The sequence below is a fragment of the Lytechinus variegatus genome, chromosome 2 (assembly GCF_018143015.1).
Source record: "Lytechinus variegatus isolate NC3 chromosome 2, Lvar_3.0, whole genome shotgun sequence".
NCBI classification, from domain to species: Eukaryota; Metazoa; Echinodermata; class Echinoidea; order Temnopleuroida; family Toxopneustidae; genus Lytechinus; species Lytechinus variegatus.
In genome coordinates, this window is record NC_054741.1 from 82,081,661 (window position 1) to 82,106,828 (window position 25,168).

General features: G+C 34.7%; 1 protein-coding gene across 1 annotated transcript; it reads left to right on the top strand.

Moving 5' to 3' along the window:
- The first annotated feature begins 1,504 nt into the window (after positions 1-1,504).
- Positions 1,505-24,933, top strand: LOC121409261 (mitogen-activated protein kinase 3-like). The gene is made up of 8 exons (XM_041601140.1): positions 1,505-1,681; positions 3,437-3,492; positions 5,732-5,921; positions 16,722-16,926; positions 18,044-18,202; positions 18,864-18,973; positions 19,695-19,813; positions 20,396-24,933. Coding segments are annotated over exons 1-8 (1,002 nt in total). The 5' UTR covers positions 1,505-1,519; the 3' UTR covers positions 20,397-24,933.
- Positions 24,934-25,168: the final 235 nt, after the last annotated feature.

The window sequence follows — 25,168 nt, forward strand, 5'->3', positions numbered from 1 at the left end:
TCAGATAGAATGAAAGGAAGTTTAAATTCTCTTGCTACATGTAGTACAGCAAATTCTTTATTAAAGTGCTATCACCTGCCCTGCTGCAGCTAGCTGGATAATACAATTGAGATTTTTTTTTCATTTGATTGCAAGTTTTCTTTTCCAGCATTGTCTACCTGAAATGCCCCTTTAATATACATGGACACTGGTACTTGACATGGAATGATTTATACGTATTCGAGAGGACATTAAATAATGTCCTTTGTTTTATATAATACATCGGCCGTATGGCGAGTTGAAATCAGTTGTTCATTTTTATTCACACCTCCTATGTATAGCTGGTACAAAAAAAAAATGTTAAAAAGGCTGTTTTCAACTCGCCGTATGGCCGCTGTAGAGTAAATGTGACCAAGGTATAACTAGGATCAAGTGAAATTAATAGAATAACATCATGCCTACAGTCTATGAATATGTGCTGCCCAGTTTCGCATTTTAGATTTTATAGGGAAGGTTCACCCTGAGGAAAAGTCGTTAAAATAGATACCAGAAGAAATAATAGTCAAGGTTTGAGAAAAACCCATGAAAGGATTGTTTCACTTTGTGAGCAACTAATTAAAAAAATTCTCAAACTGAGATGAAACATGTGTATGAGTGGCTATATTTGTCCTCAAAAACCTTTGTTCCTGTAGATATGATACTTTGAAACTTTTGGGATGGTACTTTTACACTATTAAAGTCTAAAGGCATGGTCACACCGCCCGAGCGTTGTTGGAGCGGAGAGAAAAAAATCACCGCTCGCTACCGTTTACCATTTTCGATTTAGATTGTTTTTTTTTGTTCGATTTTTTCCCCAATTTTGTGAGCGAAATTCGGCCCTCTTTCCCTACCGCTCCACGACCGCCCCAACAACGCTCGGGCGGTGTGACCATGCCTTTATGTTTAGCCCATTTTTAAGAACCAAAATGAACATTTTTCAAATCAGAACAAAGTTAAATGATCACTTTATATAACGACAGTTATTAGAATTTTGAGATTTTGATATGTGACGTCATAGACATGTATGAGCAGCTGCCCCTTTGTTTAATATACAGTATAAAATGCATAAATATCAAAATTTGTCATGGGTCATGATGACTAAAGACAAAAATTATATCAGGAGCAGGTTTTAAAGTTTGTCGATACATGTATACTAAAGGTGCAATAAAAAGTTAGAAACCAATTTCAGGTTTTTTTAATTCTATTGATTTTTTACTACATGAAAAATAGAGAATCTGCTTGCATTTATGACTTCACAAACAAAAAGAAATTAAAATTTTATTCAATATAACTTTTTTAATCTTCGATGGATTTTTCCTCAAACATTCATCAATATTTTTAAAATTATTTTTCTCTTACATTTTTTTTCACAATGAGCTTTTTCAGGGTGAAATTTCCCTGTGAACAATACATTATTCAATCTATAACCTTCACTCTGAAGTAATGAAGAAACAGAATGATTAGCATCTGTTGTTGAAATAAAAATGCTTCTCATATATGAATGTTTTCTTTCTCTGTTTTGTTTTTCCATTGCAGTAGTGCAGTTGACACATTGAAAGGTGATAAGGTGGCCATCAAGAAAATCAGTCCATTTGAGCACCAGACATACTGCCAAAGAACTCTGAGAGAGATCAAAATACTTACACGCTTCTCTCATGAAAATGTGAGTTTATTTTCTCAGGATTATTTCAGTACTAATTTTAGCAGGATAGCTTCCTATTAAAAATCAAGTCTTTTTTGCTTTTTCGTAATTGTTTGAAAGTTACTGTCTGTTTACAACTATACAGTTATGTATGTTAAACCATAATCTTATGTACAATTTTCTCTAACTTGCTCCAAAATAATGGTTGAATTTTAGCTAGAATTTTTCATTCATTCTTTTGATCACTGCATGTACATGTATGGTGATTGGTCATCATGTTTTTCAAGGGGAAAGAAGAGGAGTATTTCCTATCAGGAGATGATTTAAAAATAAATCATTTCATTGATTCCAAATCAAAGTTTATATTTGTTGAACTCATCAATATGAGGGCAGGTCCAAGATATTGTGCACTTTACATTTGGGACATTCATATTTTCAACCTCTGAAAAATATTTAGAGCATTTGAATTTTGCTGGGTTATTATAGCATGGCAGATACATGAAAAGAATTCTGTGGAGTTTGACAACATTTGATCTTGGTTATTTTTTTTTCCAACTTAAATGTACCAATTTACATGTATGTATTATAATTCAAGTTAAAAATTCTCTGTCAAAAGCATTTTATTGATTGTGTTAAACTGTGAAGAAAAGTACAACACTGAACTATATTTCAGTAAAGTTTTTAATAAAAAAAAAACACAATTTGTTGATTATTATATTAAAAGCATAACATGTATGGGACAGAAGCCCCCCAATGAGCAAGTATGCTTCTGAATTTAATTCTGAACTTGTTCATATTCATTATTTTCATATTCAGTTCTAAAACTGACGTGTCACTATGTAAGAAATAAAATGGTCTTGTGAGTGATTACTTCCCTAGTTATGGAAACAAACAGAAGTTATTTTTTTCTTATTCAATTAATTAAAAAGCTCCATTTCATTCGTGTACATACATGTACATCCCTCAACATTTTTCACAAGAAGTTTGCATTGCAAGAGGCTCTCAATTTAACATTTCATAATTTGTTTTTGAACAATAATAATAGATTATACACTGTAGATGATAAACTGCCCCTTATTTCAGTGTTTTTTTTGTCCCATTTCCCTGTAGATCTTTAATATTCCAATGCCAAAAAGAAGAAATTTGTATTACTTCACTGTTCAAACAATATTTGTTTTGTGATATTCTTAATACGTAAAGACCTTTTGCATGTGTAAGTTTAATAATAGTAATGGAGCAATTCCTCTGGAGCTGCACAGCTCTAAAAAATTGCTTGTAAACAGAGAAGAAGAGAATATCATCTTACCATTTTATGTGTGTGATCTGTAATACAATATTCATGTTGTTTATTCTGACCATCTTCATTCTGTACTAATGAAAATCTTCACTTGGCTGTACAAGTTTTGTAAAAAAAAAATAATGCATATATATTTTGGGGCTGAACACCAAAGGTGTACAGCATATGTCAATGAGAGGAAAAGTGTTCAATTTATTTATTACTATAATTTACAAAATGATCAATAATCCCATGGTAGGAAAGCTTACGTCTAAGGGGTAGAGGGGGGGGGGGAATGATGAGAAACGCACGTAAACAAATTGAGTAGTTTTATGTAGTTTACTACCTTTGTTGTCAGTTGACCTACCACAAGATAGGTTGTTTTTAATGTTTGTGTTTCATGCAAAATTACTTCATGTCTGAACAGAGTGGTGTAATGTATATTACATTATGGTGTATTGATATCTTTTTCTCATGTTTTTTTCTCTCTTTGATCACAGATCATCGATATCAAAGATATTATCAAAGCAGACACAGTTGATTCCATGAGAGATGTGTATCCTTTTTGAACTCCACTTAAGTTTGTAAAATTGAAAAAAAAATAAATGTGTATAAAATTGTTTCAATTTTTTAATGCAATTTTTCTTTAGCTCTACTTCCAATCCCTGAAGGGGAGGTTCAACCTGACAAAACGTTTATTGTACAAATAGTAGAAAACAAATATTGTTGAAGGTTTGAGGAAAATCCTTAATAGATTCAAAATATTATTAGAATTCTAATAATAGGATTCGTGATGTCATATGCGAGCAGCTTCCCCATTAAAATCGGTGGGGTATAAAATCAATGAATTGTTATTTTCTCAAGAAACTGTAAATGAATCAACAGATAAATTATTTTCACACCTAGTCCTGAAAGGAAAAAAATGAAAGTCATCAAGAAATGTAGAAATGTAGCTTATGTAGCTTATGGGTCAGTTGCTTCTACAAAAATGACATCACAAATCAAAAACTCAAAATACTAATAACTTTCTTGATATGTTATGGGTTTTCTTCAAACCTTCATCCACAATTTCATTATTTTGTCAGGTATTTATATCTCAAAATTTTCTTCAGGATGAACATCCTCTTTAACCCATCCACTGTTTACCAAGTGTTATGAAACATTCAAGGCACATGAGGGGTGTTGACATGTATTTTCTGTATGATACTAGTTACCTAGCAAAATTAAATGGGCCTAGAAATGCACTTTATAATCTTAAATCTGAATGAAAAGGTAGAATTGTAAAAATGTGATAATCTTATTGTGAAAGTCAACAAGCATAACACTGAAAATTTCATCAAAATTGGATGTAAAATAAAGTATGACATTTCAAAATTTTGCTTCATTTTACAAAATTGTTATTTTCACTTCCTGGTTATTATGCAAATGAGAGGATCATTGATATTGTCCAATCTCAATTTTTGTATTTCATCATATAAAATAATGACATGTATGTAATTTATAATTTCCTCCTGTCATGTGAAACAAAGTTTTTTTTCCTCCCTGAACATGTGTAATTAATGTTGTTTTATCACTTAGTTGTTTATGTTGATAGTTATTGTCAGATCTGCAAAAAATTGAATATCGTTAATTCAAACAATAAAAAACAAGAAATAGTGTGTGAGGGACATCCTCAACTCTCTCATGTTAATATCACTGGTTTGTGCACATCTTACATGTACATGTATATGAAAAATAAGCAAAACTTTATAATGTTATTTTACTTTCTTATTTTACATCTGATGTTTATGAAATTTTCAGCCTTATTCTTGTTTGATTCTTCTTAGGTGTACTTGAACTCTAAAATATGAAGAATATTTTAAGGATGAAAATGTTATATCAATACTGTAACTCTTTATGGTAACCCCTGCCCCTAAACTATACCATCAAGGAGAACTCATCATTGGTAAGCTGTGGAAAAGTATCTCAAAATTTGAAGATGCTTAGGACAGCTCAGGAAAACTCTATTTTAGAGTAACCTTCTTTTGACCAGGAAGATTTCTCTGTGGGAATTCCATGTACATGTAGGAGACTGTATTCAGACAGTATCAGGTTGCTGTCATTGCCATGGCCTGAATTCACAAAGGTGGTTTTGAAAACCATCGGTTGAACCCATTGGTTATGCAGATTTCCTTTAAAAATTACGCTTATTTACAGCATCTATTAAAACATGTCTAATAATGATGCACGTTTTTGTTACAGTGCATCAAATTGACTCCTGTTGCCATGGTTAAGTACGTGTATGCTATTTCATTCTTTAGTCCACTGTTTTGAAGAGAGGACTCATGAATGGAATAGCATACTTAACCATGGCAACAGTTGTCAATTTGGCTCAATGTAATAAAAGCACACATCCATATTGGACATTTTTTTAATATACCCAGTAAATAAGCATAATTTATAAAGAAAATCTGCATAAACCATGGGTTCAACTGATGGTTTTTAATTCAATATTTGTGAATTCAGGCTAAAGGTTTTTTCAGCTGTCATTATTTTTGAATTTTGAGATATGAAGTTATAACAGGCCACAGTTATGTATTTTCCACAATGTAACTGAAGTTATTTATTATGGTCTCATAGTAGATGTTGCTGTGTTTTACCTATAATAGTGCATGAATTCTTTTATAAGCAAAGCCAGTTTCAATTTCATTTTGTAAGAAGTTCCAAGAAAGCTACTTTAAAACAGAAGAAACATCAGTATTCTATTGTTGCTATTTCGGTAGTATTTCCTTGACTTGTTGGTGATCCCCATTTAGATATATTGTGCAAACTCTGATGGAAACAGATTTGTACAAGCTGCTGAAGGCCCAGCCATTGAGTAATGAACACATCTGCTACTTCCTCTATCAGATCCTCCGAGGGCTCAAGTATATCCACTCAGCTAATGTTCTTCATAGGGACCTCAAACCAAGCAACCTGCTCCTCAATACTACTTGTGATCTTAAGGTAAATGAAGTGGGCATCTAATCAGGTTGGTTAAGCTTGGATCATATTTCATCCATTGCAGTATTAAGATGTGCTGGAGATCGGAAAAAGTTATTTTTTCTTTGGACTTTACCTTGCTCTTGGTCAGTATCATAGAGATGATAATTTGGGAATTTCTTGGGTCCTAGTCTTATTAAATGATGGTGCGTTTAATAACAAAATTAATCAGTCTTGATCAGTCACAGTGAGTTCTTCACCAGTGAATGAGGCATATAGGTATGCACAGGTAGTCTGTTTCTTTCTAATTATTGTTACGAAAAGTAATAAATATCCAAACCATTAATTACTCCAATTTTGCCATTGAATAATATACCCACTATTAAGAAAAGGTCAAAATTATTGCGCTTTTCACACCTATTTATGCTTGCGACATTTCCTATTATGTTTTTGAGCGTCAATAGCTATGTACAAATTTTAATATGCACCTAATACATTGCACAGCAGCGAACTCAAGTACACCAACAGGTCATCTTGCATAGGCCTATACTTTCTCCCATAGGTGAAAAACATGCTTGATGCAACATAGTGGAGCACATGATATTCAGAAATACTTAAAAACACTAAAGCATCAATCTGCTATAGAGGTACATTGTGATAAAGAGCAACAAAAAATGTCAGGACATTATTTACATTGCCATGTGCATCATTTATATTTACATGTCTTTGCAAATATGCCACATCATTGTTATGTATCTTGTATATTTATTACCACTTCAAAGAAATTTTTAATACCATGCAGCATTTTTGATTTATTTGTTTAAATCTCTAAATCATGAATTTTTAGCTTCTGGATTACCACTTTACTACTTTTACAGGTTGGCAGTTTTGATAAAATGTGAAATTGAGGGTAGAACATCCAAAATGAAAAAAAACCCTGTAAAATTCACCTTTTTTCTTCACTAGCCACAAAGGGTAACTTCAAGGTACCTTTAAAATGGATAATAAAAATATCTTGTGCATTGTAATTTTGCGATACAGTTATGTGAAAAATGTACACCGATGTCAGTGTTGCAAATGATAGTAACCTATTAAACGGCCTAGTGTTTCCACATTTCAGTCCCACATGTTCCAATTTGAGTGTGTTCAATGTTGATATTGCCAACAGAGCTCTCTGGTGCATGAAGTCATACATGTATGACAGCAGTAGATACTGATGGGAGGAAATGTTACCAAAAAGGCAAAATAATTTGAATTAAGATAATGGAAGGGGTATAATGATGTCCTGGGGAGCGTTTCATGAAAGGACTTGTCGGACGTTTTGTCCGACAAGTCCCATTTTATCCGACAGTTACTATAGTAACAGTGCCTCTCAGCCAATCAGAATCAAGGAAAGATGTCAGATCTGACAACTTGTCAGACAAAAATGTTGATGAATCGGTCCCCAGGAGGGCTGGATTATGAAAAAAGAAGAAAATCAGAGACTGGTAGATGGGGAAATATTAATATATCTTTGACAAATTATTGATACCATAGATATGCCTCTAAAGAAAGGGAGGACATGAAGGTGAACCGAAAATATGAGCAACAGACTGATGTGATGGGGGAGGGGTACATGTACATGGTGTATGACAAAAATAAGACAGAAAGATCTCCATGTAGATCTTGTGTGACTTAAACTGTAAGTAATCTTTTAGAGTCAAGAAAGAATCTAAGGGAATATTCTTCAGGGATTCGATTTTAAGGCGCGCGAGAGCGATCGCGCGCTACATGCGCGCCTTAATCCATTTTTGGTAGCGCGATTAATAGCGCGCCTCGCGATCGTTGACCTGCGCGGAAATGCCTAAAGTCGCCCTCGAAATCACCCAAAATCATGATTATTGCCGAGTGAATAACAACTCAATATGCTCGAGCTCCGCTTACCATTTAAAAATAATCCAAAAACCCACACTCAAAGTCATGAATAATCCTTAAAATTGTGCGAGTAGCGCAGTTTCAAATACCGAAGTTGCGTTATTTTTTCTGTACCACGTATTTCCATACACACGGTACCAACTACGGAAAAAAAATCAATGCAACGGTCGGGAAACAGTTGCATGTATACGGGTCCATTATGACTACCATCATGTGCAATTTCGAATGCACATGTTTCCCCTACAGATATCACGATTCTGTGATTAAATAATTCGAATTACACAGGAAATAAATCCCTGAGACTTGTAACCTAGCATTGGTGAGTTGTCATTCGGCTTTGCTTTTCAAAACGGCTTAGGCCTATTAACTTCCAAAATAAGTTACCTTATTTATTAATTATGACTAAAAAATCATTTATTTTCTTTTCTAGGGGATGAGGTATTATATCAGACAATAAATCATCAAACAAAGCTCCATCTATTTTACAAGGCTGGCAGCAGGCTCACGCATTGGCGCTTTTACTAGCTAGCCAGTTAGAGCTCTGTCTCTGCCAGAGCTCTGGGGGACAATTCACTCAGTAAAGGCCTCAATGATGGTGATTTTCTGTTTCAGACAGAGTTTACATTTCATGAATATTATTCAAAACTGCCAATAAAGTTTGATGATTTCTTCATTGTCATGTATATTTAAGTTCTTAATGAATACATTCTCACCGAATTTAGACTCCCCAATAGAGAAATGAAATTTTCATGGAGATCTGCGTTTTCAAAGAACTTCAGGAAAAGTTAGGGGATGTGGGCCTTTATTACATGTACATGGCTGAGTACAAGGTATTGTACTGGAATAGATGGAGTAAAAATTAGATATTGAATTCATTTATATCCAAGTCCAACTCACAGTCACACACACACACGCACTCACCCACATCCACCTACATCCAAGATTCTAAGCATGAAAAATAACTTTAAAAATCATACAATATTGAACAAAAATTAATAATTCATTAACAAGTGAACAGGTATTCCTAGTCACACACCCACACACACCCACATCCATCCACACACACCCACATCCAAGATTCTAAGCATGAAAAATAACTTTAAAAATCATACAATAATATTCATGAAATGTAAACAATATTGAAAAAAAAGTAATAATTCATTAATAAGTGAACAGGTATATCCAAGTCCAACTCACAGTCACACACACACGCACTCACCCACACACACCCACATCCAAGATTCTAAGCATGAAAAATAACTTTAAAAATCATACAATATTGAACAAAAAGTAATAATTTATTAATAAGTGAACAGGTATTCCTCAAAATACAAAAAAGTAGCATTTAAAAAGAGCCCCCGAAATGCAAAAGTAGCCCCCGAAATTTGCCCAAAAAATTTAAAATGGAGCCCCTGAAAAAAAAATTGTTAGTTACTCAATTTTAAGCCAAAGTCAAACCTAACTCAAACAGGTTTTGATAACACACAACCTAATTACAAAACATTGTAAAACAATTACAAATACTTCCTTTGGTTGTTGATTGTAACTTTATAGTACATACATTTCCTCCATCTGTTTTGTTAATTTGACAAAAAGCTCCCCTTGTATGTTGAAGAAGAGCTTTTTGCAGTGCTCCTCTACCGCTCTCCTTAAAAGATCTAGGAGAGCTATTTATTGCTCCCCTCATAATTATAAAACTGAGTCCCTGATTCTTCTTTTTCTTGATAATTTCCAAATAATCTAAAAATTCAAAGTGATTTCAAGGAAATATGGAAAAAAAGATGGTAATTTCATGGATGTAAAGATGTGAAATGTCGGCAGCTTTTGGGAAGCTTTTTTTTGTCCTTGCAGGTGAACTACTTATTTATTAATAGTGTCTAAATAGCGTTTTTTTTTATTAATGTAAAGGTAACGAATCAGGTCTCATGCAATAATATTTTAAATGGAGATTTAATTTTCTTTTATTTCTTTTGTTGCTGGAAGGATCTGCACTGACTTTATATGTGTCCCAGAAAATGCTTGATTTTATCCCATGTCTGCTGATCAGCAGATTTCTGTGCACATGTTTTCATGAGAACCAATTTAAAATAGGATTCCCCATATGGCTCCATGGGAATCGAAATGCATTTCTGGCAACGTGTCATTACCATTCGAGTGTAATAATCACCCAAGGCTATAGGTAGTAATTACTGAGATTATTCAATGCCTTCTTTATTTACCTTTCAGTTCTAAATTGATGTTTGTATCTTTTTTTATATTGTATAACTTGAGTTTCTGTATTGTGACTATAAAGACTTCTATTTCTCTTCATCAGTGTCAAATGAAAATTATTGATATTTCGAATGCAAACCTGCCTGTGCTATTGGCTGATCGCATATTGTATACTTTTACTTCTAAAATGAACAAAAAAATCATAGTCCAATCGGATTTGCACCATCATACTCATTCATGAACCAAGTACCCATTACTGCTAGTTGTTACCTACTCTTCCATTAAATGTCATTCATCATGCTCTCAGCCCCTACATGTACAGTATAGTCATGTAATTGATGTTCCATTTCCAAATGATTTTGCCTTCTTGTTTTTTGTGCGACATTTTCAACATTTGCCGGGATTCTCGCTTCCAGGATTTGAGCTAGCCGCAGTGGTCAGCGGGCATGGCAGCCATCGAAATGCGCTAGCTTGCATCTCTCCTCAAAAACCACAATTTTCAATGACTTCAAAATTATGTCAGGAAAAAGATGTATTCTCCTTATCTTATTCTTGAAAAGGGTTTTTTTAGCATGTGGAAGAGCAAGTGTGCACAAGTTCACCCTCAAGTCACCTGACCGGTTTGTAATGGTATGGTATGGCTAATCCTCTAGCTGCGCAGGTTCCAGCCCACTCACAAACATGTTGTTGATGTTGTGTACGGGGAAGGGGGACATCGACTGAAGTGAAAAATTTACTTCTTCAGTGGACAAACGTGAGCAGTTGATAAGTTGACTTTCACTTTCCATTAATGAGTACTACGTCCATGTTACAGCAAATGAAAACTCCTTTTTGCTGATGATGCAAGCTCCATCTGATTGTGAATTTCTAAATGAGAATTGAATTGAAAATAAGTCCTGGCTTGTAACAGGATACATGTACAGTGAAATAGGCTTCAATAGATCTTTTTTCATCAGTCTTATTTTTCTAAAATAGCACGCACTACCAGATTAGAACTTGAGCAGGTTCAAGTACATTTCACCTTGAATGTAGCTTACATTAAACTACATTATATTGATTTGAAGGGGAAGACACACTTAATATTTGGCTTTGTTAATTTATTGATTGTGCCGGATTACCAGACCATCATATTCTGTTCAAAACACTGAGTCCAATGATGCAAATCATGCATCACTATAGTCCTATCTTTTTTCACAGATTCAAACAACAAGATTTGAGAATTTCAGCTTTTTCTCTAGAAGGGGCCAAAATGTTGAGCTTGAACAATCTTGGGCTGATGTGAACTCTCCACACTAGCGATCTCGAGCTCCACCTGGCCTTCAGCTTAATGACGTCTTTAGCCTATAAATGTAGCAGATGTAATAGTGATTTGACACAGCAGCATCAAGTAAAAAAAAGTCCCAGACATCAATCAATTGTTTGTTAACAGACAGAGAAGGCCATTAATGTTCCATTGAAATAAATGAGTAACCAGCTTCTTTATGACAAGAAATAGGTTCTTTCTCTGAGGGAAAATATAGTTGTTTATATTGTTGAAATACACAATATAGATTGCATTAGTCTTGTTACATTGGCAGCCCTGAAATGAATACTCACTGATACTGATGACTAAAAAACTACCAGATGAGAGAGGTTTTTTTTTTGGGGGGGGGGGATGGCAAGCCAATTACTGGGATACTTACATGTACATGAGGCTTTCCTTGGATTGGTAATATTATTAATCAAAAGTTACATGTAGCAATATTAGTACTATATATTAATACCCCAGCCAATGAAGTTTGAAGGGGTATTGGGATGTAGGAATCAGTGGGCTTTTAGGCGGACATCAGCCTGTTGAAAATCTTTTGTTTCAAACCACTTTTTAACCAATTCTCATGAAACTTGAAACACATTGATCTTGGGGTATAGATGTGCAAGATCTATATATTTTTCATGTGTGTCGGAAATCGTGTTATACCATGGTAATGGTACATGTACTTATGGCAGAATTCAAGTAAAAAAATTTTGGTTTGAATTATTCATTACAGTTATCAATCAATTCTCATGAAATTTTTCGAGGTAAAGATGTTTGAGACTCATTTTTTGCATGTGTCAGAAATTATGTTGCTATGGAAACAGCATTATATTTGCAAAAATTAAGTAAAAATCTGCTTGATCATTTTTCAACAAATTCTCATGAAATTTGGCCACGTGCTCGGTGTGGCACTTAAAGGAATTGTCCGGGCTGAAAATAATTATATCTCAATAAACAGTAGAAGTCACTGAGCAAAATGTCGAAAATTTCATCAAAATTGATTAAAGTTATTGAAGTTTAAAGTTTAGCAATATTTTATAAAGACAGTCGTCATGAATATTCATTAGGTGGGCTGATGATGTCACATCCCCACTTTCCGTTTTCTTATGTAATTACATATATGTAAAATCATATTTTTTCATCATATCATACTTGTGTGAATAATATGTCTCCATTTATATAATGAAATATTAAAGTTGCAGCAATAGAAATCAGTTGTCAATCCAGTTTTTGTAGTTCTTGGAGGAAAAAATTTAAATAAACCTAATTTCATTTAATATAATTGAAACGAACAAGTGGGGTGACATCATCACCTAATGAATGTTCATGATGACTGTTTTCACAAAATATTGCTAAACTTTAACATTCAGTAACTTTGATATCAGATTTTGATAAAATTGGGGTTTCGGCATTTTGCTCAGTGAATTCTACTCTATTTATTAAGCTATAAATACTTTCAGCCTGGACCATTCCTTTAACGTATTACCGTATGCAATGATATTTCTATGTATGTACGTAATAATTGATAGACCAGATTGAAAATGGTGACTTTTGATAGCAATTTCATTGTATTAGAATCCTATCATTTAATAGGAGTGTGCATTTAATTAAAACACTCCATTGATTTCAGTTGGTGAAGTTTTAGTATGATACTTGAGATTGAGTGGCAGGGCTGTTGAGTGGGCAGATTCGAAGTTGCTTCTTGTGAAAACCAGGTTGCTATATAAAAGCTGAAGTGAAAGGTGACCTAGTTTCATCCATCTTGCCAGGGGCATAGTTGTCTTGTCTGATAATGATATTAATGAGCCGTCTTCTTCATCTAGATGTACACTGACAAATGACTTTGTGATGATTTCATCTCCAAACCGATCCATGTAGTTTATAACTGGGTGTGTATTACTGTGTGTACAGTGGTGACTGAGTATAGGTTACACGCATCAGCTAATGGGATTATTTGTGTCCGGATCAAGAAATAGGTTCTGGATACACGTTTATTATTGTAAAGGTTGCTTGTATCATCAAATTTTGTATCATATGTATAAAGATATTAAACACATCCTTTCAAATCTTGCAAACATCTTTTCAGTTTCTATTCCAGCTGTTAAATTAGTTTTCTGCTTTTGAGTATTATCTGAAAATACAAATTGATGCACATGTAATGCACATACTCTCTTCTCTCTCTCACTTTCTTTCCTTTCTTTAGATACTTTATTTTTGCCTTTAGCATTTTGTAGTAGACAATACGAATCAAATATGTTTTTTGTAACCACACAAATTGCTATAAGGATTTTTATAATATAGCTTTAATAGCTATGGCTTTAATATAGCTTTTATAGCTTCAATCCTAGTTTTTTTTTAATTATTATTTACTGCTTATCTGCAAAATAATGGATTGATGCATGTGTGTGTTAGAGTTTTAACAGATGAGTATCACTATCAATTAGAATTATGTCTGGGACCAACATTAAACGCCGGAAAGACATGACGGGGGCTTGAATCTTGAATATCTGCATCAAATTGTAACTTCCCTAATGTAGCTTGGATTACAGGCGAAAGCCACAATGCCCAACATCTTCAGAGGGATTTAAGTTATGGTAATTATGGAGTAGATTACTTGTTAATAAATTCTCCTCCCCTCTGTATTATTGGCCTGGTTCTAAATGTTAGGAGCCAGGCCAATAATACATTGACTTCAATGGGGCTAATTATGTATTCATGAGGTCATATCTCAGGCCCCCATGGACTGATTCTCACCAAATTTTGGAAGTGGGTGTTTTTTTTCATCATGATCTACCAGGATATGGTGTTTAAAACGCTCAAATGCATCACTTCAGTACTCTATAAGTGCTGATATCTACATGTAGATGTTCCAAGTAATTATGCCTTCTCATGTGAGGAATGTATGCATAATCTCATGGATTTACCTTTTAATATGCACATGACTCTCTCCTACTTATCATCTGTATATTATAAGAAAGTAAAAATTCCACATGCTGTTGCCCGGACAAAAGGTAATCGATTGTTGCTTGCTTCATTTTAAAATGCTTTAAGATGTAGATGCATTAAAAAGTGAGCACTTGACCATCTTTTGTGAACTTTGTATGATGGAACCTGTGTTTTGCTGATTTTCTTCAGTCCATACTGTATACATGTATGTTGTTTTGACCTGACAGCAGTGGAAACTGGGCCCACATATATGACCTGTCACCCCCAAACAAACAATAAGTTGCCCAAAGATAATTAAAAAAAATTAATTGAGGTTGACATTTTGACAAGGCATATTCTAAGCTTTAAAATGAAATATAACTTGTGAAAATTGATCTAAAATAACTCACAAATATATTCTTGATTGAATGCAGAAGAATCGCAGCTCCGCCTTTAAAAACAGAGTAGAAACTAAGGTTTGAAGTTTGGGTTCACTCAAGTGTGAATGTGTACACTGTGCGATCTCAGTATTGACTTTCAAGCACTTGGCAAAACTGGCAATGTAACCCACAAACACTTTTCCCACAAATGTAAAAACGCACTTTACCTACATGTACATGTAGCACATGACACTGGCCCTATTGTCCCAGACTGGTAAAAATTGCTGTTGGGCCAGTAACTTTTCAGAAAAAGCCAGATTTATTGGTCCGATATGGACTCTGCGAAATGCAAGAAATGACGTCATATGAATGGTAAACGTTATTGTGCAATCTCAGAACACACTCAGATTTGAAAATGTGGGACTGTATAAAGGGTTTAAAGCAATATGCATATATTTGCTGATCATCTGCAACATTGACATTGAAGTACGTTTTTTGTGTGAACTATATCACATACTTAATTGCACAAGATTCACAGGGATATACCATTGATATTTTTTGGACATACTCATAGTATTCATTTTGTAGCCAGTGAAGAAAATAGATGAATTTTAGGTGAGTTTTTTTATTTTTATTTATTTTTTGGGGTCATGAATTTTTTCTCCAAAATTACATTTTAGGGTAATCAACATTGAAATCTTAACAAAAGTTGAGCTTTTGAAATGTCATTTTAACTTTCAAAGCATATGGATCTAGTGCATAAAAATTGGACATACAAGTAATCAAGCATCACTGACCATCATTCCTAATAGTTTCAGGTCACATGACCAAGGTCAAAACTCATTTAGGGTCAATGAGCCTTGCCCAGGTTAGGGTATTTTGTTGAGTTGAATGCCATCATAAATTTGAAGGGTGTTCCACTGCTTTTTCTGCCAGCACATCTACATGTAAACTGCATACAAGCATCTAGATCTTGCTCGGGCAAGGTAATTGTGATGTCACAAAGGAATTTTACTTTCACAACAAACCAATTGAGGGACAGTGTACTTTTAATTTGTGTAAAGCCCAGTGCGCATTATGTGACGCGATTGCACCTTGATCCCATTGCAAACCCACAACGCACTGCAACTGTGACCCGCTTTGTTGCAGTAGGATTGCAGACCAAATCTCAGACAATTGATGTCAAATTTTCTGCAATTTTGCTAATTACAGCCAATCAGATTTATCCTAGACAATCGTGTCATGGCCAATTGGCTGCACATAGAATGGCTGCTGATACCTCATATTTTGAGAGCATAGCCAGAGATTTGCAGGCAATCTGCATACTTGCGGGTTAACTGCATGTGACTTGCGGCTCCTGCGGATCACTACTGGTGTTTTGCATGGAACCTGCAGGCTATTACGTGTAACAAGTTTTGACCATATTAAAAAAATTTTCTGCGGGTATAACAGACTTCTGTGCGCTGCTGCGCGCAACTGTGTGGGAGATAACAAGCGAGATCCTGTCAATGCGTGTGACCTGTGGGTAGCAAAACTAATTACCCACAAATAACATGCAAGACTTGCATGGAATGATGTAAAGATGTGACATAGCCTTGCAGAGCTGCCAAGTAGTACTGATTTTCAGTATTTAGTACTGAAAAATGAGAAGAATACTGATGGTTTCATGCAAAATACTGATTTCTCAAGTTTCAGTTTTGTGTGTTGTCCTATATTTCTTTCAAAATACTGATTTCCTCGCCAAAATACTGATTTTCAGCTTTAAGAATACTGAAATGTTCTTGTTCAGGTTGGCAGCTCTGCTTAAGCATGCAAAATATATTTTAGAAAATAATCCAATTGATAAGAGGGGATACATCAACTATTTGTATGATCACTTCCTGAGTGATCATTCTCAGGTTAATGGAATAGACATCTTTCCTTTAGGTGAGAAAAGATAACTATATATAAACCCAGATTGCCACAATAGTGATTTCCGTATTTCATCACCTTCTGCAAAGGTATTTTTTATGCTATATGGTTTTTTATACATGTATCCAAACAGTGTATCAGAGCAGTAAAATGCAAGTACTTGTATGCTTCTTTATCAATTTTTTTCAGATCTGCGACTTTGGTCTCGCACGAATAGCAGATCCTGGCCATGACCATACTGGTTTCTTGACGGAATACGTAGCAACGCGATGGTACCGTGCACCAGAGATCATGCTGAATTCCAAAGGTTACACCAAGTCCATTGATATCTGGTCTGTAGGTTGCATTTTGGCAGAGATGGTGAGCCAGAGACCCATCTTTCCTGGAAAACACTGTATCCTTTTACTTGTCTCAGTACATGTATGATCAGAGTCATCTGGGTTTCTGATGATTGAATGAATCACCATACACGTAAGGACCAGTAAGATATATATGTTTCTTGTCCCTGCCCGCCTCAATTTTTGAAGCCGCCTCTTTTTTTTAAAAGAGAGAAGATACATGTATATTTTTATCATCGAAAATCAGGCTAGGAAGATTCTCATAGTGAACCTCTCATGTTTCAAAAGCAAAAATATAGAAGAGAGAGAGAAAAACAATTTTCCTTGTTTCACATTGCAAGTTGTTTTGCTCCATTTTCTTTGATCTACACACACAATGTTTCCATACAGTCATACATAATCTGCTAGCGTAGCTATCTAGCTAGCTGCCTATATAGCATGCAAAGCCAATTGCAAGCAGCCTATGAACTCCAGGGAGCTGTGATACAAAATCTTGCTTCTAAGAAATCTTACACAGAACTTTAAAAATTTAAGGAATCATCACTTTTTACACCAATGAAATGCCCTTCTTCAGTCCATGTTGCTGAAATCTGGTGTACCCTGGTCATTTACAAGCATCAAAAGAAGGAACCATCACCTCTCTTGACTAAAAAAGATATGAGTTGCAAATGGTTCAATACACACAAAAACACATAGTGGCTACATCACAGTCCCACATGTGCATTTTTGTGTGGGTTGATACATGGTTTCTTTCGAAGCTCTCTTTTCAGGCCAAAAATAAACAGATGATTCTTTTGTTTATTGTTATAAATGACTTTTGAAAAAGACTATACATTGGGAGCGCATTCCATTGGTATGAAATTAAGATTTTTCTGACATTTTGGCAGGTATGGGGAAGTACTTTTATTACAGTTGTTTACAATTTTCTTACAAATAGAACTTTTGCTCTGTTTCCTACTTATCGTTTTTTTAAACTTTATGTTTGACAGTGGTTGAAATATTTTGTTTTAAGATCTTTTCAGTAAATTTATTTTGTTTTCTTTTCTTATTGTATTTTTTTTAATTGTATTTTTTTGGTTTCCCCCTTTGTTTCCACACTACCTTGGAGCAATGCAATTCATTTATTCTCTTTCAGTCAACGGTTGTTGTCCTTGACTTGATGGTGAATCTTAGATCTAGATCAGCTGAACCACATCCTTGGAATTATAGGTACACCAACCCCAGATGACCTGAAATGCATCATCAATGTGAAGGCTAGATCATACCTTCAAGGATTGCCCATTAAGGAAAAAGTCCCCTTTGGAGTTATGTACCCCAAAGCATGTAAAAAAGGTAAGTAGCTGATTTATAAAGAGATAACTTTGATAATTGTCTAGTGTATGATATTGATGACAATAATGATGGCGATTATGATGATGATGTTGAATAAACATTCTAGGATGATAGCATAGTCACAGATTTGATCGTATGATTGTTTCGAACATTACACAGTAAGATATTCCTAGTCTCAATATTAGCATCAAATTCTACTACATTTTATTCTGAAATCGGGTCTTAGACCAGTCTTAAGGCGTGCGGTTGCCTTTAGACTATCGATAGCACCTTGAGAGAAGTGGTAGCATCTAGGATGATGGCGATATGAAAGAAATAAATAACGTATGCAAAGTGACCTGAAATGGACAAAAGGGCATCTGGAAGGTCATTCATGAAGGATTTTGAAAAATGAAGTTGTTGCCTAACTAGATATGTTAACGAGTATAGACGTGAAATTATGAATGAATTTGAATAGAGGAAGGGGCCGAACAACGATGCACAAAATTTCGAGGAGACCAAGAAAGAGGGGAAGAAAAAGAAAAGATCAGAAGAAAATAGATTCAGAGTGTGAACAAAGGAAGACAAACCACAGACAGCATTGCATTTATTATGTACATTTGTTCTTCTCATGTGATAACATTCTAAGACTGGTTTAACTATTATTTTCACCCTTACAAAGCTGTTGATTTGCTGGATAAGATGTTGTCATTTAACCCTGACAAGAGGATAACTGTTGAGCAAGCTCTAGCACACCCCTACTTGGAGCAATACTATGACCCAGAAGATGAGGTAGGTTATAATGTTTCTTTGATTTCATTTCGTTTCTTGGAAGGCATATCTAAGATCAATACACTAGAATAAAAGGAGAATAATGCTACTATGACTCTTGCAGGATATTTTAGTTTATGACTAGTTTGTGCATGGAATTGTGCCACGTCGATCCATCTGAAGTATGTAGGCCAGTGTGCTCAAAAGGCCATTATTAAAAAGAATCACCAAATACTGAATACCAACCACTTTCAGTCCTTTATTTCTTTATCTATATTTATAGAACTTTCTCAAGACTATGTTTAAAACCTTTAATCAACCAAGTAGAGCTTTGGAAAAACAAGTTCTGAGCAGGTGTTTTTGCTTGAAATTAGTGGCATGTAATTTTATAATCTGATTTTGTGGATGTGGTCATTTTGTCTGTTACTCCATAAAGTAACTAAGAGTTGTTAATAGAACAAAGTGGCAGCTCCCGCTCACTGGGATTATTGCGCTATAAAATGCCACATCACAACCATTCAAACTGTCATAGCTTTGTCAAAAAAAAGAATTACGATTTGGTATTATATGAAGACCCATTGTTGGAATTGGCACATAGTTGTGGCAAGTTGCATCACATTGTGATTTGTTGTGCTCATACTCCACCGCACAATTTATCCAGTGGTTCATTGTGCTATTGGACATTATCATCATAACAATGCTGTATGTGTTAAGTATATTTGCCATTGATTTTTGTTTCCAGCCTGTGAAAGAAGAACCATTCACGTTTGCCACAGAGCTGGATGACTTACCAAAAGAAAAACTGAAGGAGATGATCTTTGAAGAAGCCAGTAAATTCAATCCACCACCAAAATCCCAATGGTAAGAGTTTTTATACGCCTGTCCTTGAAGGGACGTATTATGGTATCCCGCTCGGCGTCCGTCCGTCTGTCTGTCCGTCCATCCGTTAACTTTTCCTTGTAAACACGATAACTTCAGGTTAACTTAACCTAGGCTCAGATAATTTGATGTGTATGATACTAGCATGGATCCCAGGAGGTCAAAAGGTCAAGGTCTCAGTGACATGCTTCCATCTTACCCTTCTGAGGTCCTTGTAAACGCGATAACTTCAGTTTGACTTAACTTAGGCTCATATAATTTGGTGTGTATGATACCAACATGGATCCCAGGAAGTCTATTGAGGTCAAAGGTGAAGTCCCCACCATCCACTTTTCTTGCTTGACCAATAACTTTATTTTCCTTGTTACAGGCCGGCGTATTTTGTGCGTATTTTGTGCTCTCCTGAGTGACACTCTTGTTCAATTGTTTTCATGGTAGCTCATTGCTGGTATTGAAATGATAATTTCAATTTTCTCTTATGAGTCAGATATGATTACCACACTAAATTCTTATCACTAATTGTGCAACTATTTACACTTCATCATATGTTCTTTCCTCTCTCAGATAGCGGAAATTTGACACGTGGAACCTTCCTGACAACTGCCGTAAAGTACAGAGGGGACAACAAATGGACAGATTGATCGAGAGGGAGAGGAAAGGGCAGAGATATTTGTATATTACAGTATATATTTTTCCCTCTAGGTTGGTGTAGTGTAGTTAAAGCAGTGGCTAAAATTTGACCATGTTTTATGAGAGTATATCTTCAACTCTGTGTAGGTTCAGTGGTAAGGGTTTTCAAATGGGGACTCTTAATGATAGTATTATGAGTTATTTGAGAACTGTTTAAAGGAGGCAATGTACAAGACAGGAGCGAATGTTGAAAATCACCAAGAATTTTTTTAGGGGGATGAAATTCCATGAATACTTATCAGACATGAACCCATAATCTGGAAATAATTACTAATGCTCGTACATTTGAATTGATTCTTTGAGTGTGTAATGGGAGTGAATGATTTTTAGAGTCTCATCTGAAAGTGAATTTCTAATTTACAATTTCCACATTAGGCAAATATACACATCGATATATTGGTGTCACCATATGAAAATTGTTAGAGAGGGCCCTTAAAGTTCGCAATTTGTTATTTATTTCCACTGCTTCTCGATGGTCTATGGGGTCGAGCTGAATAGGTTAAGAAAGTAAGGAAGATGATTTGCATGAATGATTTATGATTGTATAGTTATGGATGATTCTAAATTTAAAGGAGAAGAGGGTGTGTCTTGCATATTTGTACATGCTCTTGAAATCATGCATATATAATCTAATGTACAAAGTTTATAATGTTTATACGTAAAATAGAGAAACATTGATGATTATATCAACAGATGTTATACAAAAATGTGAATTAGATGATCATGTTTGTGTAACGTTTTTATTGTTGATGTACATGTATTGTACTTTTTATTCTTGAAGTATATGTATTTAAATGCATGAATTTGTCTTGAGGGAAATCTAGTTGAAAAATATGTGATCATGTATTATAGTGGCATGGTATTTCTGTGCATGTTGGTGAACAAAATGCATTTTGAAGCTAACCTGGTTGGCAATAGTGCCATATCCAACAATATGAAATTACAGTCCTCTATTATAATAAAATGCTCTTGTGAAGCAGATTTGCTTTTAGTGGCATTTGTATTGAACAGCCCTTGATTTGAGATAACTGTACTATCCATTAGTTAGGAGGCACGATAGCTCAGTCGGTAGAGCGGGGGATTCGTATTCCGGTGACCCGGGTTTGATTCCCACTTGGTGCGCTAGTGCCCTTTGGTAGGGCATTAATCCTCAGTACCAGGTCCCTCGGAGAGGACCTTAAGCCGTCGGTCCTCTGGTTGCTTGCTTACAAGCATTCATGCTTTCTTAGCAGTCAGGTAAAAAATCACCACCACCACAATATTATGGTCGTGCGGACCCCTATTGTTAGTGTTAATATATCACAATAGAAGTCTATGTATGAAAGACATCCACAGTGAACCCTGCATTCAAGCATTGATATTATATATGTCACATGATTGTACATATATGGCCATTCATTTTGGGTTATTTCAAGCTATTCGAGTTTGAATTTTTGCTCAGAATTCCACCCATAAGGTTGATAAACATTACTGCCAAATGATATTGCTGAAGACATTTTAAAAACATACATCCATCATATTCTATAAGAGGTTACTTGATCTTAATCATATACCTCCATATTGTACACTATGTCTATGAGAGAGGAAATAAGAATTTTAACAAATGAGGCTTTGTTTCATGGACAATTTTGTTTCCTAGATGTTTTTATAATTCCTTATTAACGTCTACATTTAGAAGTATTATTCATTTCTCTAATCCTGCTATTCGACCTTGCTGGATAACCGTAATCAGGGGGGCGTTTCATGAAAGGACTTGTCGGATGTTTTATCCGACAAGTCCCATTTTATCCAACAGTTACCATAGGAACAGTGCCTCTCAGCCAATCAAAATCATGGAAAAATGTCAGATCTGACAACTTGTTGGATGAGGATATTGATGAAAAGCTCCCCTGAAGATATTTGATGGCCCACAGCATATTATTTAGAAGTAAAATTTGTCATGGTGATGTGAAAACACCTGCAGCACCTCTTATTAATTCATTGCTTTGGATTCATGACCTTTGATCATGTGTGCATATTGCGGGCATTTCTTTGTGATGGGAAGTACAGAAATGTGCTAAAGTTATTTTTGGCTGCAAGCAATCACTTATGGGACATTCATAGTCATTTTATTGAACTGACTTAAATGAGAAACAAGATAAGGACAAAAAATGTTTATATTTCCCTTGGCTTTGCCAGCACTGTATTACCTGTAAGTTACAAGTGAAAGTAAACTTTTATCATTCTCTATCACTCTGAAAAGTTAGGGATAGGATAGTGTGAACTGTGAACCATTTCCCCATGTATATATGTCCGCCAGAGCTTCGCACCTGTTGGAAGATTTCCTTGATATGGGAGTAGAATATGTTTCCCATGTATATTGGAGTAGAATATGTTTCCCATGTATATTGGAGTATGATGAGGAGAGGTGTTAACTCTCCTATTTACGAGTCTTGAAATGATTTGTAAGCAACTCAAGTAATGTAAAATATTAGTTTTCTGGTGTCCTTGCTGTAGAATGTATGATAAGGGATATGGATGATACAGTAGGGATATCATCAGAGATAAGGCCATTGCATCACATTTCCAATGTTAATTTGCTGCAGGATAATCAAGGATGACTTTGATATTGTAAAAAAAGGTATATTCCTTATTTAGAGATTTGTAAATTGAATGAAAGTTTGTCATTCCAAGTGATTTCTGTAACAAATAAAGTGTATATTTTCTATTAATCACATGTAAATCTTTATCATGGAGCTATGTGTTACATATGTAAGTGTGAATTGACACTGTTAATGATAGTGCACAACTTTTTTTCCGCCTGTACAGAATAAATAAGACTCTTATAGAATATTCTTTACCGAAACAATCATGACATTTTACTTCTTAACAGTAGATGAGGCTAAGATTGTACATTTTTAATCATGAAATGTTCTCTTTGCCCATAATACATTTCTTGACAACCTTGGAGAGAAGAAATCTGTGGATTCTAGTCCTAAACAATTCCCTTTTTATTGTTAAGTGTTGTTTTTCATGACATTTAGACCTTGAGATTGCCGGAACAAGGGAACAATGTTGACAAATTCTTAAATCTCTGTCCCCAAGGCAATTCCAAGAGAGAGGTATTTGACTATTGTATCGTAATTTCGTCTTATTAAGTCATTGTTAACTCCATATTAATAGAGAGAAGCCACACTGCTCTCCAAAAACTAATAAATTAGTGATATTGATGGGGCAAAGGAGCACTATGCCATATCCATGGTTCTATTTTTGACGCAGGGCAGGTCAATCACAACACACAATACATTAATATTACTCTGTGACTCGCAACCTTCTACCTTGTGCTCAGCAGGTATGTCAATCTGCTTGTTAGGCATGAGTTAATATGATTTCATTATTGACATATGCTCATCGGGTGAATCTTTCAAATCATTTATGCATCTTACAAAATCTATTCTGTTCAGTACCAGTCCTGGAGATGTAACTGAGCTCTCAATTTGCATGTTCACTTGTCAATTGCAATGAAAGCAGTGAACATAGCCGAGAGAGTGAACTCAATATCTTCAAATGAATAACTCAAATTTCCACAAAGAATCAACAGATTTAAAAAATATAATGGTCACTACACTGTTATAGAATGTCAGCTGGTACTTTAATAAAGCTTTTAAAAAGGCTTTGAATGGATCTCCTTGACCCTGTCAAGTTTTCCCAATATCTTATCTATTGGGTGTGCATTGGGAAGGTGAAGAGCTGACATCATTTTGGTATTGTCATAGTAACAATTACTTCGCCCCAATAAGACTGGTGAAGACTCACCTATATATGTCCCTTCTTACATCTTGTCTTGTGAATCACAAACAAGTTCATGCAATTAGGAAAACAAAAACACTACTGAACTGTGATATATGCATGTGGTAGCTCTTCTATAAAAGTTCACTTTATTTTTCTGTATTCCAAAGACTAAAAACAATAGGAAGTTAATATTGTAAGATATATTGCAAGATTTTTATTGATCCTTTAGAGATATGACTTGCTTATGAAAATATATATATGAGTATATGTTTGTGCAAAGTATGTGACACTTTCCATGACAAATAGATTATGCAGCAAAAAATTTAGAAAGAAAAAAAGTTATATGAGTGTCTTGTAAAACTATTACAATATATCCTTTACGCATGTGTATAGTTTGGTTGCCAACTTTGTTCACTATGTGAATTTGATGTCGTTTTCAACTTTTGTTATACAGAATTTATAATATTATAATAATGTAATTGGGATAATTCATGCCAGCATGCCGCAGCATAAACATTGTAGTGTTATGATCTTAGATGCAGAGGCAAAAAAAAAGAACAGATAATTTAATATTGAAGGAACTTCTGACAAATTATTATAGCTTCAAATTCACAATAAATGTACAGTACTTCACAAAATAATTTGATTGTTTAATTGCATTTTTTGTTTGCCAAACTTCTTTCTCTTTGATTTTATTCTTGTTTTCTAGTGTAATCTCTTGGTTTATCTACAGAGACAAGGGTATATGTGCCCTTAGCCCTACTTTAAGGGGGCGCAAAAAATGAATTAAAGCCTTAGATAATAAACATAATGAACAATGCAACTCAAAGAAGACATCTGCATAATTGATTGGAAGTCATGTAAAAATTTCAGCCC